At 34.1% G+C, this 9,790-nt stretch overlaps 1 protein-coding gene across 4 annotated transcripts; it reads left to right on the top strand.

Moving 5' to 3' along the window:
- Positions 1 to 1,214: 1,214 nt before the first annotated feature.
- On the top strand, positions 1,215 to 9,326 carry LOC132302574 (zinc finger CCCH domain-containing protein 15-like). 4 transcript variants are annotated; one of them, XR_009480861.1, is made up of 4 exons: positions 1,215 to 1,343; positions 1,513 to 2,216; positions 3,297 to 5,343; positions 8,524 to 9,326. XR_009480861.1 is itself a non-coding variant. In XM_059799474.1 (3 exons), the coding sequence occupies exons 2-3, from the start codon at positions 1,530 to 1,532 to the stop codon at positions 3,636 to 3,638; spliced, it is 1,029 nt and encodes a 342-aa protein (XP_059655457.1). In that variant the 5' UTR covers positions 1,215 to 1,343; positions 1,513 to 1,529; the 3' UTR covers positions 3,639 to 9,326. The 4 variants fall into 4 exon arrangements, 1 of the variants encoding a protein (XP_059655457.1); XR_009480860.1 differs by having other exon boundaries at positions 5,662 to 9,326; XR_009480859.1 differs by having other exon boundaries at positions 3,297 to 5,798.
- Positions 9,327 to 9,790: the final 464 nt, after the last annotated feature.

Genomic DNA, 9,790 nt, shown 5'->3' with positions numbered 1-9,790 from the left:
GATATAATCTTGATTTGGCCCTCTTTTAAGCAATGTGATGGGAAAAAATAATGAATTATTTGATGGAGCTAAGAAAATCAAATTAATTAAAATAATGATTCAGAAATTGAAAATCAGATTACTCGGATTCTAATTTATGTGAGTGGAATTGACTTCATCATGATATCATTAATATTCTGACCGTCATGACATCATTAATATTCCGACGTTAGGACATATTCACATCACATTCTACTGGCATAAAAAGCAAATAAAGAAAAGTTATGATAGAGAAAATAAAATAGATAGAGAAGTAAAATATATTGTTTGATAAGTTTTTTTTTTTGGTTAATGTCTTTTTTAATTTTTAGGCCAACACTTCTTTTCCTTTTATTGTTTGATAAGTTGCATGAGGTTAAGGGACTAAAAAACAAATTGATTATATATAAAAATATATATATATTATGGGTGGTTGTCAAGAGATAATCCCATAATCATTGAATTGAGAAGTTTCTTCCAATTAAATTTAATTCAAAATTAATTAAGGTCGTGTTTGGCGGTATGAAATTGAAACATGAAATTGGAGAAAATTTTGGTTCAATTTTCTTAGTTGCTTTTTTTCAATTACACCAATTTTAATTTTAAAGTTTCAATTCCACCAATTCTAATTTTAAAGTTTCAATTTCATACGTGTCAAACATAGCCTAAATATTTTTTAAATAATTTCTAAAATCTATATATATATATATATAAGTCATTGGGGGACACTATACCAGCATAAAATTAAAAATAAAAAAATCCCATGATGATGTTGGTCCAAACATCAATCAAATATGTAAGTAATCTTGACTAGGTGAGTCTCAAACATGCAACCACCATTTAGTCTCTTAAAAAGCACTCAATAGATTTTGAACCGTCCAATAACATTCAATTCAATCCCATTCGTAAATTTTTTGCTGAGCTCATCTGTCTAATACTTAGAGCTGTAATAATTTGGTAAACCTGAAAAGAAAAAGAAAAAGACAAAATAAGATGAAAAAGAGTTAGTCAATCTGAAATGACTGGAACACCCTTGGAGATGAGTCGGGCATTGCACTTGAGTGAGGGCAGTTTGGAGTAAATTCACATCATCGTAAGTAAACTGTAATTGAGATCTCGTAAGCTACGTTCTGTTACGTTCTGTTACAACTTACAAATACATTAACGGTTTCAGATTCGTTCAGTTGCAAGAAGCATGTTCCCTCCTTTTCTGTCACTAGCTTCCCCTATAAAACCACTCTCGACCTCCATCGCTCAGACTTGTTTCTCTCTCTAAAAAACACCTAGACTACGTGAGACTACGAACAACACTTTCTTTAACTCAGGTGATCAATCCTCCTAATTTACTCTCAATTAATCATCTTTTTTCTCTCATTCTTTGATTATATACATTCATGTCTGTAATTTGATCCATGAATTTCACAATTTAAATCAAGAATTGCAATCATATATTGACAAGATTGAGTTGCTCTGGTTTTCGTTACTCTGTTTCAGGAACAAGATTTGCGGAAATGCAGAGAGAAATCTCAACCTCCAATGGCGGAATCATCGATTTCGATCAATCAGACGGCTTCGACGGTTACACGTCACTGTACTCCTCCGTCTTCCAGCCGCAAACCTCCTTCTTCTCGCTCACTCCCTCCGATTGCTCCACCGACGAAGACACCGGCAACAGCCCAATCGGTGTCGATTTCATGCAATCGCTCGAAAACGCCTCCTACTCTCGCTTTCTATTGGAGCACCAAGACCTCGTCGACCGCCATAACCTCTGTCTCTCTCACCTCCGCAACGCCGCCAAAGAAGCCGAAGCTCTGCGTCAAGACAACATGAATCTCCGAGTCTCCAACATCAATCTCAACAAGCGTTTAGCTCTCCTGATCCGAGCTTCGGTCAATAACCGCTCTGATCACTACACGTCGTCGTCGGCGTCTTCGTTCGTGAATGATCAGTTTCGTCAGATGTGTATTGGAGAGACGGCGGCTGCGGCGGCGGGGAATGAGAGTGGAGCTTGGGAGGAGGTTTCCGTCGAGAGTCCGACGAGTGTGATTGAGAACGACCGGTTCGAGGGGAAGGTCTCGGACCGGGTTTCGCTGCCCAAGAGTATTTCGGTCCGGCCCAATGACCAAGCCGGTGGGAGCAATGGAGGTCGGGTTCGACGACCGAACCGGATCAAAACCCCTCATCCCTTCACTGGAACGGTTTGACCCTTAACTTCTATTAGTTTACCAAAATGCCATTCTTTATTTATTAATCAGTATTTATTATTATTATTATTATTATTTTGATTGAACCCGTGATTAATTTTGATGCACTGGTTATGTTAAAAGGTATAGAATTTATGGTTGAAAGGAGACATATTAAATTAGGGTTTTGTCTACATATATAATTAATTTAGAAGTGTTGGACCATTTCTCATTTATGTACTTGAATTTCAATAGTGACATTTGAGTTAGAGTTGTGTGATTTGCGATGCAATTTTCATCTGTAGATAATATATACTGCTACAATATCTATAGGTCATGTGAGTGAATATACCATGCGCTGGTACAGTAGGACTTTCTTTTACACTGATGAAAATACAACTCCTGCAGAGTTCATGTCCACTTTGTGAAATTCAACAATTGCGGAGAAATTCTTATATCTGTATTACATATGATTTAAGTTCGAAAGTTGGATCGATGCATTGGACTGTTTTATACGAGTATGAGATGATGACATCACTCTTATTATTTTAGTCAAACACGTTTTACTTGTATTATAACTCGGTACGTGAAATATTACACTCTTATTATTTTAAAATTCTTAAAATTGAGTTAGGAGGAAGAATTAATTTGTATCTCAAGTTGGTAGACACTATATACATATCGAGAAATTCACACGAAAATAAGTGACATAAAAGCATAAAATGAATCCCATATGTTCATGTGTTAATGTTGATAACGTAAACTATTAGTGTGAATTAATTAATACTAGTCTAGATGGTACAAACTCTCGAGTATTCAAGTCAAATAGAAGAACAAAATATAATTAGGGTGTGTTCGATTGCATAAAATTGAAGCTTTAGAATTTCACACAACCGAACACACTAGTATAAATTTGCTTAAACTTTCAAGAAAACGTTGTCTAGAAAGCAGGTTTAAACATAAGGGATTCTTCCATATATGTATGTATATTATATTTAGAGTACCAATTAATTGTCTTTAACTCTGGTTATTTGATTGTCTTGGCTTGTGGGTTGACATGCTAAGAAGCTTTGTTTGGATGATGAGAAAATGCAGCAAAAGGTGTATGTACGTGGAGGAGGGAACAGGAAAGAGGAGCAACAACAGGTTGAATTGGAGGTGTACAACCAAGGCATGTTCAAGACTGAGCTGTGCAACAAATGGCAAGAGACCGGCGCGTGCCCTTACGGGGAACAATGTCAATTCGCTCATGGCATTGCAGAGCTCCGCCCTGTGCTCCGCCACCCTCGCTACAAAACTGAGGTCTGCCGCATGGTCCTTGCCGGTGACCACTGCCCTTACGGCCACCGCTGCCACTTCCGCCATGCCCTCACTGACGAGGAGAGGCTCAGCCTCAGGAGGAGCCCACTCAAACCCAAGCCTGTCAATATGCAATGAAAATAACTTGGAAGATGAGACAGACTTATAATTTCAATGGAATGGAAATGTTTATAATCCTCACAATAATAATGTAGTGGTAGTAGTATATAAAAGAATGAATTCAATATGATGATGACGGTAATAATATCAGTTGGTGGGCCGGATCCGAAGATGTATATGTCAGAGAGATGTAAAACAATAGAGACACATTTGTTGTACGTTTTCATTGTGCTAGACCTTTTTCCTTCTTTTTTTTTTTTTTTTTTTTTTTTTTTTTTTTTCAGTGAAATATGAGATTTAATTGTTACGTTGCATGGGCTTTGTGAGAGAGATGTAAAACTATAGAGACACATTTGTTGTACGTTTCATTGTGCTAGACATTTTTTTTTTTTCTTTCTTTAATTGAAATATGAGATTTAATTGTTACGTTGCATGGGCTTTGTTTTTTTGGGCATCTAATTCCAAACTCTTCAATCCAAGAGTTGGGCCTACCATGTGTTTGGGCCCAACTTTAGACGGAAGAGCGGGCCGGACAATCATCATTCATGTGGCTCGACTCCCACTAGACCTTGTCTTATGGCTCTTTTGACAATGCGAAGCTTCGGTACTCCTCACTTTTGACAGCATTCATCTGCGTATATATGTGTGTATATATGTGTGTAATCGAGGGAGTGAGGGAGGTGTGTAAGTGGAGTGGAGAGAAAGGAGTAAGTGGGAAAGGGAGATAGATCTGCAAGAAATTGTGGGTATGGGGGTGATTGGAAAGGAAAACTTGTTTGTTTGGGTGAGCACAGAAATCCTTTCCAACACCCCCCATTCCTATGATTTCTTGCCGTTCCTCCCTTTCCCTTACTTGTCCTGCTTAGATCTCAACTTGTCCTCTGCTGCTACCAAATATAACATCTTTATTCTTTGTGCTAATTATATTTTAGGGTTTATTGGAGTATTACTAATGATTTTTGAATGGTTTATGAATATTTTTAGTGTTTGATCTGCAATTTCACATGACTTAGCTTTAGTGTAATAAAATCACAGATCTTTAATGACTGCACTAGTTCCCTTGTTATCTCAGTTCTTCTCTCAGAAATTTCAAGTATTTAAACCCTTACTACAATTTGTTTAACTATAACACCAGAAATAAATCATTTTAATGTTAAAGATGCAATCTTGTGTTCTTTTGCTTGCTTGTCTATTTTGTTTAATTATTTACTGAAATTACAAGATCCTAAAGGTTGTTTGTGATGGATAATGATTTCAAACAGTAGTGTTGTATTTTTAGTTGACAAGGGTTAGAATTGTGTCTGTTTTGAAGGTGATGCTCAAGAGATCGAGCGATATTTCTGTTTGTGTAGTTAATTTTAGTTATTTACTGTAATTGCAAGATGCTAAAGGAAAAGTATTTACTGTGATTTACAATTATTTATCTTATTTACGATTTTTTTGCTGTTTATTTGTTTGATTCATCTGTGTATATATGTGTGTGTAATAGAGAGAGAGAGAGAGAGAGAGGGAGATGTTTATGTGGAGAGAAAGGAGTAAGTGGGAAAGGGAGATAGATCTGCAGGAAATTGTGGGTGTGGGATGATTGGAAAGGAAAACTTGTTTGTTTGGGTGGGCACAGAAATCCTTTCCAATACCTCCCATACCGATGATTTCTTGCTGTTCCTCCCCTTCCCTTACTTGTCCAGCTTAGATCTCAACTTGTCCTCTGCTGCTACCTAAGGTAACATCTTTCTTTTTTGTGCTAATTCTATTTTATGGTTTTTTGTTATTACTTATGATTTTTGAATGGTTTATGAGTATTTACTGTTTGATCTGCACTAGTTCCCTTGTTATCTCAGTTCTTCTTTAATACGTAGTAAAGTTCTAGTATTTAAAGTCTTATTACATTTTGTTTAACAATAACACCATGATAATATACTTGAAATATTGCATTTTAATGTTCAAGATGTAATAATCTTTTGTTCTTTTGCTTGCTCGTGTATTTTGTTTAATTGTTTACTGTAATTACAAGATCCTAAAGGCTGTTTGTGGTGGACAGTGGTTACAAACTATAGTGTTGCATCTGTAGTTGAGAGGGTCAGAATTGTGTCTGTTGTGAAGGAGATGCTCCAGGCATGTTTTTCTGCTGCTACCACTAGCGATCTCTCTGTCTTGCTTGTTCGTTAAGATAAGCAGGTATTTTAATGGAGCAAATTATTCTGTCTTAGTGTGAGTTTTTCTAGTTTCTTCTGGAAAACTTCATCTTGCTCAAATTGTTGAGTAGTGATGTGGTAGACCTAGCTAGGTTCTTTGTTTTGTTTTCTTGATCCATGCTTTGCTTCTGTTTTGCTGATTGCTACTTTTGTTATTGACTTCACTTTTCCTAAACAAGATGATTCTGAATCTTGGTAATTTTTAGTGTTTGTGAAAATTGAGGTTAGTTTAGATTGGAAGGGCAGCTTGATTCTTGACTTAGAGGTGCAAAAGCCAAGAGTCGGGCACTCCAAGGTCAAGCAGATTAGACTTCACCCAATTTATTGCCATGGTGAAGGCTATTATATTTTGCTTTAAAAGATATATGAAACAACTGATTGCATCATTGTCTTCAAAGAAATGGACTTGTTTGGAAAAATCGTTTCTTCTTGGTTATTATTTTATTAACTGATTAGTCTGATCTAAAACTAAAAAGGGAAGAATATTTGGGGAACTGTCAAATTTAATTGGCCCGGCCTCTACCCAGCTTCATTCATCATCATCATCATCTTCATCCTCGCCTTTCTCCCATATAGATTGGCCAGCCACGTCAATTTTCTTTTTTCATTCTTTCCTATTATAAATCATGTTTTTTCTAGTATTTAATTTTTTGAAATCATATTAATTTCTTTACCCCATGTAACTTTTGGTCAGCCTTTTTGTCCCTTACCTTCTAGGCAAACAACTCTTGGTGCATCTTCAAATCTACATTGCATATTATCCTACCATCTAAGTCTACTTTCTCTAATTTTATCATCAATATTCGTTATTCCTAGTTTTTTCCTAACTTGTTTATTACTAATCTTGTCTCTTCTAGTCACTCCGAAGTCTCCAATTATCCATTGTAGCATCCTCATTTCTGCTACATTAACATGTTCTTGTTTCTTTTTTCGTGCCCAACACACTGCTCCATACAATTTAGTTGACCTAATAATTGTCCTATAGAATTTTGTTTTTAATTTATTTGATATTCGTTTGTGACATGAGATACAACTAATTAACCCTAAATATCGAAAGTAGTTATTTTGAATCGCATACTATTGACTCTAGTTCATTGTAATTAGTAAATTCAGTGCAATGTTTTCTGGTGTAAGGTCGTAGCCTAAAACATGAAGATTATAAGATTATGACTTTGATCAAAAAAAAAATATTATAAGATTATAAGATTATCATATAATCATAAGATTATAAGATTATGATTATATGAAAATATTTTTTTATTTATCAAAAAAAAAATAAGATTATGATTTTGATGTGAATAGCATTCAGGGTTTCACAGCAAAGATTTGCATTCATCTCAGGAGAAAGTCGAAAGCATGGGCAAGCTTAAGATTTATGTATGTTTGTATTTTGATAAAAGAAATGAAATATACACAAAGACCAGTGAAGAACAGCAACTTTATTTAAAAATTGTTAAAATTTGAAAAATAAGGAGGCTGCTAGGAAGGTCACAATAATGGACTTAACATTATAGGAACCTTGACCAGTACTTATAAGTGAGAACATTTTCCAGGTCAAATTGGTTGTTTACAAAGAGAAAATGAATATTTTTTTATTAAGGGTTAACATCTAACTGGTTTAATATGGCTTGGAATATAATTAAATTTGACAGTTAATTAACTTTTCACTGATAAGTAAGCAAGAAAACTATTAAATATATACATAGATTGATCTAATATAGTAGAGAGAAATCTCAACTGGATGTGAGACTAACCCAATAAGCTATTGTGCTTATATGGCATTTAAGAACTATACTTAATCTTTATGTGCTAATAGTTGTTAAAGACAGTCTCTAATGTGTAGGCTTTATCTGAAGGATGGTTGTAACCTGTTTTCTCTAGTTTTGAATTAGTTTTGTAGCTGTGCTATAGATTGTCACTATTGTCTTAAGCATTCCTCTTAGTTTTGATTGGCTAGGTAAGCCTAGCTTAACACATGCTTCGAAGTTGCACACACCAGGAAAATAAAATTACTTAAATTAATAATTGAAATGATGGAAAATCGGACATGTCAATGGACTTGTTCAACTGTTTACTGTACTTTTCCTTGTTTAATTAAGATGAATCAAAAGGATATGGAGATCACATTTTGTTTCTTAATACATGGCTCCGAGCTTGACCTTGGTTTTTTCTACCTTCATTGTGCAAATGGTTTTAGTTTACTGCAGATTCCTATGTTTAGTATTATGTTGCAACAGTCTTTAACCACTAGTTTTTGTTCTTCACGTGAATTTATGGCAACCACAAGCATGATTGTGTGAGAATATGAAGAATTTGTGAGCTCAAACCATTCAAATGAGCCTTTAATTTGAGTTTTAGATTCTTTAGAATCTTTTTTTATTTTTAGTTAGTTTTGCTAATATGCTACTGTTGTTAACTTTAGATCTCGTAGATTTTGCAAATTCACATGACACACACATCATGCTTTTACTTCTTCCTACTTTTGATGATGTAGTGATCTGAACATGATACATATGTGATGAATATTCCACTTTTGAGAGTTATGCTCAAATCTAATTTTCTATTATTTGAAGACGACTAAAATTTTCTAGATTACATTTTTTTTTTATTCTATAAACAAGCATGAAAGGAATTATTTTTTTTTTGTGTTCAAGAAATAAATTTCAGAAGAATCTGCATCTGTATTGAATTTGTTTTTTGTATTACAGGAGGCAGCCAAAACTGTTGGGATGATCTAACTTATGGACTATAGCTAGGCTTGTGGCTTTGAGCTTGTAATTCTATTGATTATTATTATTTTCGGTGGGTATAATTAAATATAAGAATCATGATGGTTTGTGGAATACATTTTTCTCGGATTTTTGCAGATGAAACAGAGGATGTTTGGATATAGAAATTACAATATCAGATTTTTCTTCCCCTTCCAAATTCAAAGTGTTGCGGTTCATGTTTCCACCTGAAAATTCAGGATATTTTAGATACTAATTTGGCACTAATGCCTCTGGTTCCTGTGATCTCAAGTCCTATAGTCTCCATGCTTTATTGCATGGATTTGATGTTACTACTTGCTAATTCAATGAAAGAATGTTGGATTTGTAGCTGAGAAGAATGTAATGTGAATTTACCTGGTTCAAAGTTTGATCATGAGATTGAAGCTTTAGGCACATAAAAATGGATACATTTCTGAAGTCACTCTATGGTTCCTATTTTTCCTTGCGAATTCAATTTTTATTTTATTTTATTATTATTATTAATTTTTTCTGGTTTTGGGTAGCAAATTGAAATAAGATGTCATTTCTCCTGGCACTCAATAACTTTTCAAGGTTTGTAAACTTCAATTGCACCAATAAGATTTTGGATTCTAATTTTAAATGGTTTGAGGAGGAATGCAGGAAGCAAAACCTAAATACAACAATCATTTTCCATTGGCGCCCTAAAGCCCTGTTTTGCATGCCTTTTGTTTTTGGGTTGTTACAATGTCAATTTTGGCAATAAAAATATGTTTGGTGCAGCCTTGTTTTATTTTACGTAGTGTTAAAACATTTCGTGAACAGTGGTCTAAAATCAAAACATCAAAAAGTTATTTTTTTTTATTTTGACAACTGTTCGTGGTTCAAAATCATAATAATGGCGTAACATGAGTTAAAAACAAAATATCTAAAATATTGTTTCTAAACTTGCTTTTGCTTTTTTTTTTTTTTAAACACTTTTATAGTAAAAATATTGTTTCTAATTTAGTCAAAAACAAAATGCTTAAAACAAACCGTGTGCTAAACGATCCTAAATATTCTTGTATGATTGCAACACAACGATGTGCCTATCAAAAAGAAAATCCCAGTGGTAGCTCGTCTTAGAAATATGACTTGTTATTGGTTAGGAAGCACAAGTGATATGAATACTAAAAGAAAATAAGATACTGGTATGTCAGGAAAATGTAATAAAAAAATTAATAAATTTTATTTATATATAAATATG

The sequence above is a fragment of the Cornus florida genome, unplaced genomic scaffold, assembly GCF_030987335.1.
Source record: "Cornus florida cultivar Cherokee Brave unplaced genomic scaffold, ASM3098733v1 CherokeeBrave_3.0.0_Hap2_Chr04, whole genome shotgun sequence".
Taxonomy (NCBI): Eukaryota; Viridiplantae; Streptophyta; class Magnoliopsida; order Cornales; family Cornaceae; genus Cornus; species Cornus florida.
The sequence above is the reverse complement of the archived record's forward strand: the minus strand, read 5'-3'. Positions and strand labels throughout refer to the sequence as shown.